This window comes from Tigriopus californicus, chromosome 11, assembly GCF_007210705.1.
Source record: "Tigriopus californicus strain San Diego chromosome 11, Tcal_SD_v2.1, whole genome shotgun sequence".
Classification (NCBI taxonomy): Eukaryota; Metazoa; Arthropoda; class Copepoda; order Harpacticoida; family Harpacticidae; genus Tigriopus; species Tigriopus californicus.
Genome location: NC_081450.1, coordinates 3952585 through 3968701, shown reverse-complemented (window position 1 = coordinate 3968701; position 16117 = coordinate 3952585). Strand labels below are relative to the sequence as shown.

General features: G+C 38.4%; 1 protein-coding gene across 1 annotated transcript in view; it reads left to right on the top strand.

The window, feature by feature from the left end:
* The first annotated feature begins 2635 nt into the window (after window positions 1-2635).
* LOC131891211 (adenylosuccinate synthetase-like) overlaps window positions 2636-16117 on the top strand; it is a 32248-nt gene continuing 18766 nt past the window's right edge. The window contains exons 1-3 of the mRNA XM_059240735.1: window positions 2636-3029; window positions 13671-13773; window positions 13837-13967. Coding sequence (XP_059096718.1) covers window positions 2910-3029; window positions 13671-13773; window positions 13837-13967 — 354 coding nt within the window. The 5' untranslated portion in view covers window positions 2636-2909. The remainder of the gene's footprint in view (window positions 3030-13670; window positions 13774-13836; window positions 13968-16117) is intronic.

The following is a 16117-nucleotide window of genomic DNA, read 5'->3' as shown; positions in this document are numbered from 1 at the left end:
CGGTTAGTAAAGCCCGTGAGAAACTAAACCAAAAGAAATCAGCTATTGTAATAATCAGTGTCCCCAGTAATCCAAAGAAGTTATTGCTAGTTTTTCGTTAACAGCAGGTCACAGGAAGTTAATTTGACATTTTAATCTGGCTCCTTCATTTTTAGTTTGGACTGCTCGAACATATTTTTTGCTTTCTAGTCCCATTTTCTTGCATTGAGTACATCTCTTGCGATTTTCATTTTCAGTATTTTGAATAAAGATATCAACGCTCTCCCCTTTGCACGAGATTCCGTCTCTGGGTTTATACGTATTAATTAGATTAATTAAAAGGACTGCCAGTGCTCTTCTCGGGCCTCTTGCGGTCTTCACAAGGCTCAAAAATAGCTCAAAGAACTCCAAAGGTTTCAAAGAATTTCCCGCACTAAATAGAGCACTTTGCCCAATTTGCGTCTTTATCGATGAACATTCCAAGAACTGAGAGATGTCTGTAACAAAAGTTGTCAATCCACAGAGCCCCCATATCCTACGACGCTTTTGTATTGTTTGTGTGCGAGCTCATCAATGGAAGCCTCGGAGGTCCACTTTTTCGTTCCCAAAGCATGCGTTGCTTTGCAGAAATAGCTGTCTTGTCAAACGTCACAGATTGTGCTAAGTTGAGCTTTGACTTCGGCAAGTGTTTTCTCGACCAACGATATTGAAGTGGTCTCAACTTCTGAGGCCATCAATGTTGTCGTTCTAATTTGCTGGAAATCAATGCGTAATGTACGTACTTTGGATAGTTCTAGAGCGTAGCAGAAGATCACATGTCTGTTGTTAGGATACGGCCTTCCGGATGGCCAAAGTAAGAAGTACAGAGTACAACTTCCCTCAAAACAAGTTCATTCATGACGTTATTGAACCAACGAAAATCTGAGTCGACCCATGGACTCCTCAGTTGTGATAGAAGAAGTCCATGGACCGACCTTCGTGACTTCAAGAGAGAAAAACTAGCCATGATTAATCACTTTTCAGAGAACAGTGGATCGAGTTTGAGAAGGTTTCTGGTCTCAAACAAGTTCTTGAGAACCTAGTTTCTTTGTTCATTGGCCAACGATTCCGCTTATAAATGTAAACTTCGCAAGAGCAAAATCTCTGGGCTAGATTCAGGGCAGATGTTTTTTTTACTATGGCTTATCAATCTTGGAAATGGGAGAAAAAGTTAAAGTAAATGGCCATTAAAATTGACAATAAGACTATTTGTAGAATAGATAGTGATTAATTTTATTGATTTGGAAGAGCTATGTGTAATCGTTTACCTGGGCTAAAGCTCATAAACAAGCGCATTTTAAAATAGTGTGCCAGTTTTATAGATCATATACAAATAATATTTTTTATGAGTCCTAGTTTGAACTGACACTTGTCTCATTGCTCTAATCAGAGTTCACCCCCAGATTTCAACACCACTAAACTATTATTGCATTCTCTAATGACTTGCGTGGGAAATTCGTTTTCAAAAAGTTAGCTATAAAAGCTGACAAGGTTGTATGGTAATAGTCATCCAAAGATCCAAAGAATGAGTTGAATTCTTAGCACTATGCTTTAAGAAAAAATATTAGTTTTGTTTCGATTCAAAATATACTTGTTACTTTGCAAACAACGTAATTGATGCCATTATTCCGCAAAGTAACGAATAACTTTGAATTTCTAACGGACCCTCTCAATTGTGCATTAAGGTGTACTGAATGAAAGAAATGGAAATCGTGACACAAACAACTAGCCAAACTCACTTGATGTCAAGGTGAGAATACTATCAAATGAGCCATATTTATGAAATAGGTAAAATGATGAAAAACCAAAGGAAGCTAAAAGCAAGCACCATAATTGATTAACACTTGCTTACTGTTAAGAGCCTCTCAAGAACACAATGTGTACAAATGAGCAATGGCACAAATAAAAATGAAACTGGCAAACATTTTCAATTTCAAGTAACTTAACTGTCAAATGAAAGAATCAATCTAATATAATTTTGTAGATTCCTAAGTACCGGCCTTTCCAAAATTCGCCGACTGTAACTGAGTAAAAATAGGACCTTTGGTCAAAAAAATTAATTTCCTGTTCACGTCCGAGAACAACTGTTTTCGATTAAAACGAGCAAGCTTTGCCAGTAAAGGACCGTAGGAAATTGCAGGGAGTTTGCCTAGGGTGAAATGCAACAAAGACAGTAGTAAAAACACATCCTCGTGCCGTGACTTCCCAATGACTGTCCTTAGAACGTCCACCAAAATGCCTCCTAGGCATTCCAACCGAGTTATTTGTCAAATCGTTATCCCTACTGCGGCAAGGACGGCAACCCTTATTTCAAAGTACACATGGAAAGTTTTGTTCCATTCCTAAATAAAGGTATCAGCTGCGTTCCACAATGTGGATAATTGTTCAGGGTGGCTGTACTGTCTCTCTCTTTCAATTCCATTTTTCGATCTCGATCTTGCGTTATTCGACAACTCGTCATTATCATTAGCACTTGAAACCATCTCAATCACAACTATCTTGACTATTCTTGTGACAGTCTTGGTCTATCCAATACATCTAAAGCCCTTTTTCCTCCTGCCATTTTCGGTCACTATGAGGTAAATACGTAAGCGGGAAAGTCACTTGAGTTGATTGCCCCTCTTTGCTCAGAGTGCTCTAGCTGTGTGTCTCTTGGACGGACAACTGAGTGAACTGACTACCTCTAGTGCCCTACTACTCCGCTGGAACTGTTGATACACACATGGGGTTCTCATCGTTTATGCATTGAGCTCAAGTGTGTGGGTGAAGTTGTGAAGGGCCAGTTTGTTTCTGTCATTGGTCTCCTGTTCATCTGCCTTCACTTCAGTTTCCCTCATTGACTTCAAACTTGACACAGACACAGATTCGTTCGCTCGTTTGTCCGTTCCAAAATGGACCTGAAGGGGAACCAAAAAGTGACGGTGGTTTTGGGGGCTCAATGGGGCGATGAAGGCAAGGGAAAATTGGTCGACCTTCTGGCTGGAAAGGCCGATGTGGTGGCCAGATGCCAGGTACAGTTTTCGTCTTCATCCCGACTTACCAGTAAAACAGGTTTTGGACAAGATGTTGCACTCTTAGCGTAATGGCCGGTTGTTATTTTTTGATTTTCAAATTCAGATTTAAATGGATGTAGAATGCTTTAACGAACTTAACTTTGCTTCAAATGTCATGGCAATGGTCCACAGCGAGTTGAAATTGTAATATGTGGGTAAGATTTGGTGCGTGGAAGTATGAAAATGTGATTCATTTCACGTTAATATGTACATATAACACGCCACTGCTGAGTTAGATACTAGAATGTGGTTTTCTGATATGAAGTACATATCATCATATGGAGATGCGCTTGTGTGTCCTATTGAAAAAAGTGCCTAAAAAGTTGACTAAATTGTAAAGAAACCAACACCTCAAGGGTGAGATTCAAAATGATGGCTCTAAGATAGGGGGATCTTCGAGTGTTGTGAATTTTCATCGCTCACTGCAGGAGTTTCAAACGTTTCGAAAATTCCACTTTCGGTTAAATCGACATGTCGGGCTCGCGTCTGAGGCAGTGATTGAATATTGAAAAGACTCTTAAGACTCTTCATCATGTTTTTGAGGCTCGTTTATCGTCATTGTGGCATGGCTACATAGCCAATCTTGAAAACTGAACAGATAGGTATGCATTTTGAGTTTTGATATACAATGCCATATTGAAGGTTGGAGTGGTCAAAAGTCCTTTTACGTCTTGTGTATCGACACTAAAGAGCCCATGGCAGGTTATTCCCATGGAGTCTGCCAAAGATGATGTGGGAATAGTTTTGTGTATTATTGTTCTTCGAGAAAAATGACTGTTGCAGGCGGAGATATGCACTTTAAAATCTCATGCCCGAAAATATGCACAAAAACTGATCAAACTATGATGTCTTGGAGCATGCTTTTATGCATGTTTGCGGAAAAGTATGCTCCGAGGATGTGCCAAAATATGCACATCAGGTGGCTAAAAATTGTAAAATCAAAGCAACCAAAAATAGATGTTACGCCGTAAAATAGTCATAAATTGAAATGAAGTGCAAAATAATGACCACAGGCTGTAAAAACGATTTTTAAAGCAACCAACGGGGTGAATAGAAGATAAACAGAACAATGCACAATTCATTTATTCAAGCAGTTGATACAGTGTCTCCTTTGTCGCTAAATACACATGACGATTTGTTTCGCCTCCGTTCAATGCCAAAATAGTTGTTAAAATATGCCCAAAAGTTGTTAATGACATTAAACGAATAAGGCAGATTTTGGCCGTCTGTGCATACTACGTACCCCAATTTTGTTTAATGCCGAAGTGAAACTAAATGAAATCATAGTAAATGGGAAGGAACACTTCTTGAAATTAAGGAACCATAATGGACAACTTTGCTTGTCAAAGCTTAACATTTATTTAAGAAAGTGGTGAACGTTCTTAAGTTAGACACGAATCAAGACACGACTCGTGCATAAATTGTATCAATTAAATTTATGCACAACTCAGAAAGACAATATTTCCTCAATTTCACGGTAATGCGCCCAATGGCTCAAAGCAAAATTGAAAACATAAAAAAGGATCGACTTGAATGCTTAATTCCAAATAGAGCCCTTCAATATATCACTGCAGTTTTGTTTATGTAAATCTCGGTTGTAACCATAATTGAATCATGTAGACATGTCAATATTGTCTAATTGTTCAACAAAGATCTATTTGCCATGATAGGGCAACCACGGTGGTTACAAATTCTAATCAAATGTGTGCTTAACTGCCGAGACTCCTACTTTTACTGTGTTATAAAGCCAAAAGGAAGCTGTTAAAAAGTCATTACTAGATCACTAAAAACATCTTAAAAATTAATACTGATGGACTGCGCATTCATAAGTTATATTATTTAACAAGTTTTTAGAGATATTTCAAATTACCTTTTGCTTTTTCCAAATGGTTCATAAAAATATGACATAAAATAGTTTTTCAGTGCCCCCAACAAACATAAGATACATTTCTTGATGGTTTCCTTAAGATATAACTGGAGCATTTTCTGGCCAAATCGATGCATTATGTAACTTGAAATGTTTAAGCTTAATTGCCTATTCAATTGAAATTCTATCAATACCCTTTTAACGATTACAATACCATCTTTGAATTTATTCTTTCATACGTTTTCTTCCATTGTGTTTAAAAAATGTGCTTTTAAAAGTTGGTCATACCAGTATGATAACCCATTTCAAAGTTGTTTGTTTGAATTTCGTTGCAATGAAAATCATTCGTATAAGTTTGCCATATAACCTTTATCAAGGGTTGGGAACCACCGTGAAACATAAAAGGCCTCCGAACCTTAGTTAAGTAAGGCTGGCCCAATACTTCAGGAGAGATTCAAATTAGAGAGAGGAGAAACAAGGTCGCCGTCATGACAGGACAGATACGGTAAGGGAGCTTGCCTGCTTCAAAAATTATGAATATTTCAAAAGCACAAAATGATGGTCTTGCACCATTCTGATGTGCTAGCAGTCATTTTGTGCCCGAAGTGTACTTTTAGAAAATAGAAAACAAAGCCCCCCCCCCTTTTTCCGGTCTTTGTCCAGTGTTAAAGTCATCCTTGAGCGAAGTTGGTAACTCGCGATATTTTCCAAGAAAATGTTTAGAGGCCAGCTTGAAAAGCTTAAGTTCCCTTAAAGTAGAAAACGACAACGAAAAGTATTTTTGCAAATTTCCTTAACAATTGTTACTATATGACTCTTTTGAGCCGGACATAGCCTCGTTTGAAAGTGCAAAATTTTAATAGGCATTCTGAATCATAGGTATCTGGACCCTGAATATTGGACGTCTGACCACTCGATTGGCTAAACAGTACAATAAACAAGAGGCTTTCCCAAGAGACAATCCATTCTAGTGTTTAGTCAAATCGAGTGGTCGGTCGTCGGATATCCACTAGTATCTACTGGATTAAGTATATGGCTGTATCAATCATATACCAATTATCTTAGTTTGTACAGCGTTTCAATCCTAAGTTGTGGAAATCATTGCACAGTATTTTATGTCTTGAAATAACATAGTAAAAGCGCGATCGTTGAGTCGAAGTGAGGTAAAATATACGGGTGGAAAATCTCGCAACCATCCAATCTATAGACTTTTTTTCAAAACCTTTTAAGTCAGATCTTTACGAGTAGTTAATCTTGGTAACCAACTATGGTTTACTTCAATTATCAGTGCATTTTGTAGGGCATGTGCATAGAAAACCATAACTAGAATGCTTAAGCTCAACAGGAGCTGTACCGAATGAGCATGTTTTCAGGTTAGCTGACGCTGGTGGAAAAGGGACAAAGATGTTTCGTGAAATCTCGCTTCAGACAAGTTGAATTATTCTCATGAGACGTTTGTTATTCCTCTTTAATCTTAATTTCTTTTGAATCCTACAAATATGCAGGTAGAAACATGCTTTTTGGGGTATAATACACGTAACATGTAAAAAAAAGATTCCGACAGTAGTAGAGCAAATCACGTACTCTATTGATTGCCCTTGTTTAGGAACGCATGTCGAAAGTGTAACAAAATGTATCCGAAATTGCAACGCAATGATGAGGCATTCGGAATTTCGTTTCAATCTCCCAACAATGTGCTTGAATGTGGGCGACATGATTGCACCTTTACGTAATCAAGGTAATTCCGACACCTCATGTTTTCGTGCTGGGTTTAGGCTCTGGCTCAGCCCAGCTCTAAATCATCGAGTTATGGTATAACCCAGTTCGAAGTCGACGAGGTTATGCCTCAGCCCTGACCGAACTCCACGGAGCTCAACTTTAACTGAAAGACAAGCAGAGGTAATACTATGCATGACAATGAAAGGTGTATTACAATCAACAATTTGGTTGTCACTCAGCTCTTTGTTAAACGAGTTGTGAAAGTATTTCATATTTTTCAAATTCAAATTTTTAAGCACTCAGCTCTGGCAATAGAAACCATTAGGGATCGGAAAGATATTTTTAAGGTTAGATTGAATTTAAATTATGTTGACCGTTTTGGAGCAAAAATAAAATTTTCACTGATTTTAGCCATAAAAACTAAAACCGAGAATTTTCGATGAAATTTAAAAGTATTGGTCACCTTTAGGCGTAACTTTGGAGAAATATTGGGTGGAAAGAAATTCAGGGCTACTTTGCCCGTGTCTGACAATTTTTGTCATCGCTCAAGGATTTGTTTGACCTCAAACCCCAAGCTTTCATTAAGAAGAACTATTGAACACATTCAGTAGTGTTGGGCTGCCAGAGAGCTAATTTTAGCCTTGAACCAATTCATAAGCCTTCCATTGTTTGCCACCAAAACAATGTTTGCAAATTTAAGTTATTAAATTAAAATTAGCTCATTGGCAGCCCAACACTACTGAATGTGTTCAATAATTCTTTTTAATGAAAGCTTGGGGTCTTGATGTCAGAACCAAACTAAGGGCCTGCAGAAAGCCGGCAAGAGGCCAAGGGAAATGGATGAGCCATTTGGTATCTATCTTTGCAATACTTTGAACAATGGGGATGGATTTTCAGACGGCACAGAGCCCTTAACTTCTTTCCATCGTGTACCGCCCTGTCCCTAAGATGGCTGTTGCAAAAACCCATTTAGTATCATATCGTATTTGCTATGGTTCAATTTGAACGAAATCCTTTATTTTGATAATATCTTCCCAAGGAAAACATGTATTGATAGGCAACTCAAGGTATATTTAATTTTTCTGTGAACTATAACGGAGGTTTTTGAATCCAATTGCCTTAGATTCTCAAACAATGTTGGTATCAATTATAGAGACCACTCACTCATCTGCTTTGCCCTGGACCATGATTTCAAGATGCCTCAAAGAATGCTTTACACCTAGATTAAAATTTAATGTTACGTTGATATAAAAGCAAGACTATATTTATGAGCCAAAAGACCAAGATCGTGAATAACAATAATTAGTCAACTTTTGCCCCAAGACTACCATGATAGATGAATAACCAAGCAAATAAAACATTTTTTTCCAACTTTTGAAAACTTGGTTTTACGTTTTCAAAACTTTTTTTGGGTGATTTTCATAACTTAAAAACAACTTCTCTGACCAAAAGCACAAACTAATTTACCAGCTCCCAGTAATTACAAATCAGAGGTTATCTTGTCTCCTATAAATGCAAGTCTGAGCTGAGACCATTTTGATGGTACCATCACCTAAAAGACACTTATGCTCAGACTCCTGTTATAGTTGCATAAATGTGTCTGATTGCCCTTTTTAAACACCTTGTTTGGGTTAAGACAATTCCGTGGTGCTACCTGACAAAAAATAACTAGAAACTAGACTGGTCAATAGGTCTATTGGTTTATCCAGCTCAGACTTAGCTCAGCCCAGACATGGGTCAACTCGATCATGAGCCAGCTCGGACATGGGCTAGCTAGGATTTGGCCCAGCTCAGGCTTGACTCGAAATATCAACCCGATCAACCCAGCTCAGCTCGAAACCTGTTTTATTTTGGGCCCAGCCCAGCTCGTGAGCTGGAAACTGTCAACCCAGCTCAGCTCAGAATGAGCCGCTTTTCTCTTGGACCAGCCCAAACCGAAAATTCTTGGCTCATTACACCTCTAGCATGTGGTGATTTTTCATACAAGCTAAGGTACCTTAGGCGAATTTGGCGGTAATTTTGAGTAAGCCGATTTTAAACATCACTAAACTCGTTTTCTTTACATTATATCTGATAAACTGAGAAGTATTTTCTAACTATTTTGCAAGCTAAAAAGCACTAGCTTTTAAGTTCACAAGCTTAACACTCTTAGAGTGGAGGCCTCCTTGGTTTACTCAATGCGTCATTATACACAGTATGTTTATTGTAAATGTTGTAATGGGTATCAGAGTGGTGGAAAACACCACTCTGGGTAATAATTTTTCATTGCCAAAATTGCTGATGAAGTTGAAACTGAAAAACAATTCCGAATGCCGCGACTTCGGAATGCAAAAACTCAAGCCGTAAAGAGATTTTGGTCGCATAAAAAGACGGGCAAGTTGGTTATGAAAGCAATGGACACTTTTATTGCTTAAAATATTCTTGAGGCTTATGGAAAATGGCTTGTTCAAGTATCAGTCACCAATAGACCTAGGAAAAGAAGTTAAAATCCTAAAACAATGGTTTTTACCTTCTTCGGCCACTTCTTACAGAAGAACTTGAAAAAGCAGAAAACAAGCTTGAAATATATGGTTATAAAAATGAGTAACCCTCTTAAGATTGAATAATGGCCACTTCACACCAAATCCAAAACTGACTTAATTAACTGAATTGACATTTTAAGAGACTAAAAAAGTTACAGTGTTCAAAGAAGGTACAAAAGGTATCTGATACTGTACGTCTTCCAAAGCATCCATGAGCTTCGTCCCAACCCAGGATTTGGGGTCAATTCTAGTGACCGTAGAGGCTTAACGTGCGTTTTGAGAGCACCTTCATTGTTCGAATTGGCCTGGATTCTCGAGGGTTTGAAGTCCACTTCTCTTCTTTCTCGGGCTCCTTCATTGTTTAATTTGCTTCTCTCTAATATTTGTAGGGAATACGTAGGCCTTGTTGATCCGGTTGCATCTTTCAAGTCAGACTTGGACAAATTTTTAGACAGCATTCCAGATCAACCCTACATTTAAGGACTAGCTCGGTCTGCTAACTCAAATTCGTTGGTGGACCAAATATCATATAAAGATTGAAGGTAGTAAATAGACGAATCGTAACCCTTCAGTTTAATAGAACTGGGCATTACATTCCAAAACAGTGAAAAACCAAGCAAAAAAAAACACCAAACCATGCATTTGCGTTATTGCTTTGATTTTTTTCAACATATGAAATAATATGAAATGATCTTTTGAGCTCCGTATTTATCAAACTTTACATTTTTAACCTTTTTTAAAACAAGTTTCATTGCCTTTTTTTCAACTCTTGATGACTGATTTTGCTACCATTGTCTACCTTTTTGTCAATCTTTTTCACGTTTTAGTTTCCGTTGCTCCTGATTTTTTCTGCCTTTATTCCGAGGTCTAGTCATCACTTAAATATATGTTCTTCCTTAACTTTGAATTCGGAGTAGTGCTTGCTCTACCATGTAAGAGAGAAAAGATATAGTTCCATATTGGCACTGGACTAATATAATGCGGCTAACTTTCAATTGAAGGATGAGAAATCGCCTCTTTTGCTTTGATAGCTTGGATTCATTCATGAATGCTGAATGAAAGTGCTTGACTCAAAGGGTCCATTTGCCTAATCAAACGAAGTAAAGTGCCTCATTTTCCTCCTCTTTTTGCCAATTGCATTAGGCTTGTAGCGTGGTAAGAAAATAGACAATTTCTGAAGTCCTGAAGTATTTTTTGATGGGTGGCAAGGTAAACAAATAACGTTAATTGAATCTGTGCTTTAAGAACCCTGGATGTCCGACATTTAACTTCTATTTGGTTTAATTCTCGAAAGTCGTGTCTTGATTGACGATGTCTCAGGATAAGCTAAAATTACCTTTGACAGGTCTCCCTGTATAAGCGTGCGCTATTGATGTCTTAAATAAATGATCGTGCGGTCATTTCCCAAGGTGGGCTAGATTTTGAATTATATGCATCCCTTATGTAGAACGAAAATTTGCATACTTGGTTTTATTCCCTCTCACTGCCATCTAACATTGGTTATCCCAACACCTTTTTAAACAAAATCTTTCTGACATTCAGAGTGTGGAACCAAAATTTAGAAAGTTCAAGTGGCCTTTAAAATAGGCTAATGACGGCGGTATGAAGCAACTTATGAGAATATGTTCCAAACAAGGTTTGTCAGTTGTCAGGCATATTGAGATCTGACTTTTTCATTCAATATGGTCTCCAGTATTCTCAATCAAGGCCTCAATTCGAGGCCGAACAGAAGCGTAACTCTTCTTGATGAAGACCGAGGACATTTTGTCCCACTCCTTGGTGGTGCTGACATTTAGGAAGTCCACTTTTGGATGGGAAGTTCTGTTTGGCTCATGCTGCAAGACGCCCCAGGTTTAAAAATCGAGTGGGTTCACATTGGACTTGAAGACAACCCGAAATTATTAGGCCAGAGGGCCGTGGAGTTCTTGGCTCAGAAGTTCTGCGCCAGCTTGGATGCGTGGGCCGGGGCACCATCTTTGGTCTACTTATAGTTGCTTAAGAGAAACTAATGTTTGAGCCAAGACCAAATGATATACCTCAGGATCTTATAGAAGACAGCTGCCTCGATTTTCTCTTTGAGCTTGATGAGTTATGGTGCTATTTTCTTGCCGTCGGAGGTCACGATGCAACAGACCATGATCTGGGCCTGATGCTTTGCCATGCAGATGCCTTCAACGTCCTCTACATATTAGCGACTTCACCAGGAATCTGTCATTTCGGTGGTTCAAACCCGCATCCTGTGAATATCTTCTTGTCTGTGAAGATATCCACCGTGCTACCATTGTGCTTGTAGAAGCTGACAACCTTCTTGCACCTCTTGAGCCTCCTGGCATTCATGGTTTCAATGAGACGGTGCTTGGGGGTGTTGACATACTTCTTGATCCCTAAACCGTCTTGAATGGCGCTCCTAATGAATGGTCTTCAATGAAGTCCGCCTTAATCTTGGCAGCCATTCTGTGCATGAACCTTGTCAGAACCACGGTTATACTGGTCCTGACTCTGTCCACCAAGGTCACAGTCCTCTTCTTATTATGGCCGCTATTACCACCCAGGCCTTATGGAGGTTCCCCCTGAGTCCTTCATGGGCATTTTGGCGTTTAAAAGGTGGCCAGGGATACATTGAGGATGTCGACGATTCATTCGACGGTTATTTCCACGCGGAGGTTATCACGAATCCGTTGCCCTTTGGCTTCCTGTATCGCTTGATTTCGTCCGATTGTAGCTTGGGATGACTTATGAGAAAAGAGAGGATCATGGGTTTGTTGTTTTGCTTATAGTGGTTTTTAATTGATCAAAAGGCTAGCCCGTAAATACCAATCGCATGATATTCTAAATTTTGGTTCCCCACCCTGTAGAGTACACGCATCCTACAAGCCATTGATTACCTGAGTCAAAATAGTTGTTGGTACATTTATACTTTTTGAATGAAAAATGCCTTGGCAATTAAGTACAATACCTTAACACAAACTTATTTTTTTGTTTGTTTCCCCTATGTTCTCCCGACTTTTAATGTAAGATTAATCAAAGTGAATACATTTCTTACTGATGTATCAGTGAAATATTTATATTTTGACACCCCAATACATTATTTAAAGGTATTTTGAAAAAAAAGTTATTGAAAATATTTATTGCGAAGTTGCAACAGCCGATACAGCATTTTAAGCTCCGTATTTCCGTACAACTTCCAACGCTCCCCAGTTATTTGTGTCCTAGCTTCGGGGTCTTTTGTGTCAATGATCTCTAAATAGACTGTCCAGGCGCCAATGTTTGGATTTGCCACATACTTTCACAATATAGCTTTCATATTGGATATGATCCCAGAAAGCTACCTAAGAGACGGCTCATTGTCGGAAAGAATGTCGTTTTTGATATGCGACTTACCTTAGTATGGGCTTCTCATATTGAACCACGTTGTCTTTAACTTACTTGGCATGCCCATCGATGGACTGATGACATACTATTTTCGGTCACACATGCGGCTTTTAGTTGATTTTAGAAACCCAAACAACGAACGATTACCGATTATCGGCGCTCTGCAATTCAGACATTCGACACATCCGTGAAAGCAATAACAGATTATCAAACTTTTTTTTGTTTGCTTGGCGTGAAAATCATATGGAAAATTAAAGCCTGAATTTGTTACAAATGGCTGTTTTCCCTCGTGATTTTACTTGTAATTACTCTTATTTTAGCAACAGACGTCCACGGTAAAAGAGATCATATGCAGTGTGCATCGTTCTATTGAAAGTAACGTTCACTCAATACTTCCACGTGATCATGTACTCCATTTGCAATTGTTGTAATGTCAAATACCTTATATTGTCATGGTCGTGATCGTTTTCTTTTCATTTCCACAGAAAATCAACGCTAGGAGAAACTCTTTCCTCAGAAACAAGGAGTACAATCTTTGTCTCCGCCATTATTTATAAAAGCGATCAATGTCATTGTGTAGCGTGATTGCCAGCACTTTTCCCATGTCACAAGATTTCGGGGGATAAGATCGTTTTTGCTTCTTTTTTGCCGTTTTTTATATAATTTTTTGCAACTACTTTGTCAGCAATTGCTTCAAGATAAATCTTATGTTTAGCAATACATCATTTTTGAAGTTTTCGATACTAACCTCCTTTGAATAGATTTATTTTCATTTGGCTGATTAGAAAAACACAGCTCGTTATCCTTTTCCTGTTCCTTTTTTTTAACGGCAATACCATTTCTAAGATTGCTTAAGGGTTTGCTTCAATAAATGAGTCAAAATCGGCTACCCTCTTCTACCTTAATGGTAATTTTTTGGGGAATCATTTTCTACCTTTTTTCGGGCTCTTCTCATCCAAGGAGGGTTTTTGAGTCTTAGCATATTTTTTTTTTTGGCTCATTTATATTTGAAACGCATCTGTCAACAAAGTCCCGCGCTCTTTTATACCTTACCAAGAAAGGATTTAGATTTCCCCCAATTGTGTTCACATAATTTGGATGTGCTTGTTTTTATTTCAGGGTGGAAATAATGCTGGACACACGGTGGTGGCCGAAGGCAAGTTTTATGATTTCCATCTTCTTCCATCAGGGATCGTGTGGCCCAATTGTATTGCTCTCATTGGTGAGTAGTAAGAATTATTTCGTATATTCGATCAATTCGTAATGCTTTTTTTGCTATCTTCAGGAAACGGCGTGGTGGTCCATGTTCCCGGTCTGTTCGAGGAGATCCAAAAGAATGAAGCCAAAGGATTAAGTGGTTGGAAAGATCGTCTGAAGATCTCTGGGCGAGCTCATCTGGTGTTCGACTTCCACCAGGTACGACTTCGTCATACTTTTTCAACATGAAGGATCCCTATTCTAACAAGCTGACATGTGATGCGTGTTCCTTGTATGTGCCTTAAAGAAAGTTATGAACAGGTTCAAGCGTTTAAGAATAACCTTTCCTTTCGTGTTGGATGGCACGATCCTCTCCTGACTGGCTGAGTGCGGATGCAATTTTGGGGTTTTGGCCAAGGCTCTTTGAGGACGAGGATGGCCTTCAAATAAGATTGAGACGCAATTCAATTTGGGGTATAGTCAAAATATATTGTCTGCTTTGCACGACCAAGACTATTCAGATAGGAGTGAGGCCTTCGGAAAGATATCGGAAAGTACGTTGAAGAGAAATGGGGAAAAGCTAAAATCTGAATTGGAAGATGAGTGATAATGAAATCCGGGTAAAGTATGGTCTGAATTGGGATCAAGATGTGGTATCCTTCGGGCAAAGCGGTAGGAGGAAAACCCGAGCATCACGTTTCAATACTCTTGTAGAATGTTTCGCCAAGAACCCTTAAAATGCTAATATTACACCGCAAAACCGGCAGGANACCAAGACTATTCAGATAGGAGTGAGGCCTTCGGAAAGATATCGGAAAGTACGTTGAAGAGAAATGGGGAAAAGCTAAAATCTGAATTGGAAGATGAGTGATAATGAAATCCGGGTAAAGTATGGTCTGAATTGGGATCAAGATGTGGTATCCTTCGGGCAAAGCAGTAGGGTTTACTTGACGAATTAAGTACAACGGATTGCCATTTCTTTTGTCTGTTCTGTTCGTGAATCATTTATTTGGGCAAAGGAAATGAAATGGCTATTTTTCTTCGAGGACAAATTCAATTACATCTTACCAAGTCGAAATGAATGTGCCCAAGGGAAGCGAGATGAATATTTCAGCTCAACTTAAACTTCCTGTCAGCAATGAAATTGGAAACCATTGTGGCGAAAAAAGAGGTTCTTTGACAAAGGATTTTTCATTTAGAGTTACCCTGAAGTTGGCAATTGAAATGATCTCATCAGCTTATAAGTATGTGATGGATGAAAGATTACTTAAACGTACAATTTGGAATGATTGTAACAGAAACAAATCTTTTAATGAGAAAAAAGATTAATAGGTCAATAACCCTTCAAATTGTTTGTTTCATACACTCACTTCGTGACTTGAGCTTTAATTGCATTTAATTAATGGGCACTCCAATTAAAAGGCTGGATTAATTGTTAATGCACGATGATGACCTCTCTTCAGTTAGGCTGAGCTTTCTTTATACGTTTCATTTTAAGTTCGAGATTGATACCTCAAACACAAGCTTTGAATTTGAAAGGAATGTACTTTTTATCGAAAGATTTTTGTCGTTCGTGTCAAGCTATCTCAGCCCCTTGCAAATGTATGTAAATGTATGTACCTTTCATCATTCTGAATTACTTCTTCTGTTGAATTGAACTGAGAACTAAACTTTTATCAAATCTTTTTTTTCTTCTCAGTCTTACATAAAGCACACTCACAAACGACTGTTACGGGGTCCAGTAATCATGAAAGCGATTAATCCCGTCGTATTTATTAATGTTAGAGTGCGGTGCCCAGCTGTGTTCACTTTGGAGGAAAGATGTTGTCGCTCAAGGCCATTTGAATAGAGATGCGGGAGGGAAATAGTACATATTTATGGTAATAATATGCCAAATAGTAGATAAATCTTTTCGATGACAATTGCATGTTTGTGTTGAAATTAAAACTAGATAAAGTTGAGTATTTTTCGATTCAGCTCATTCACCATTGTTTCGAAAGTATCAAGCATCAAATAATCTTAATCTAAGTACCGGAAATCCTGTTGACACTCTTTTGAGGATAGTTTTGAATGTATGAAGCCAAGCGGATCAAAAATGTACAAATAGCGAACTAATATCCTGATGGAGAAGGTATATAGAATACTTTAAGACAAATTTAATGACTGTTTGCATATTAAATGCTGACTGGGCGATCTGTTAGTTGTTATGGTACATTACGTATTTTAAAGGTATCTAGCATCCGATCGCATTTTGAAATCCTTGGAGTGATGCATCTAAACGAACAACCGACCAAAGTTTTCATATTTGAAGGTAAGATGCCCAAGCCTTGGACGATAATTCCAGCCGAAAAAAATGTGTATATGAGTTT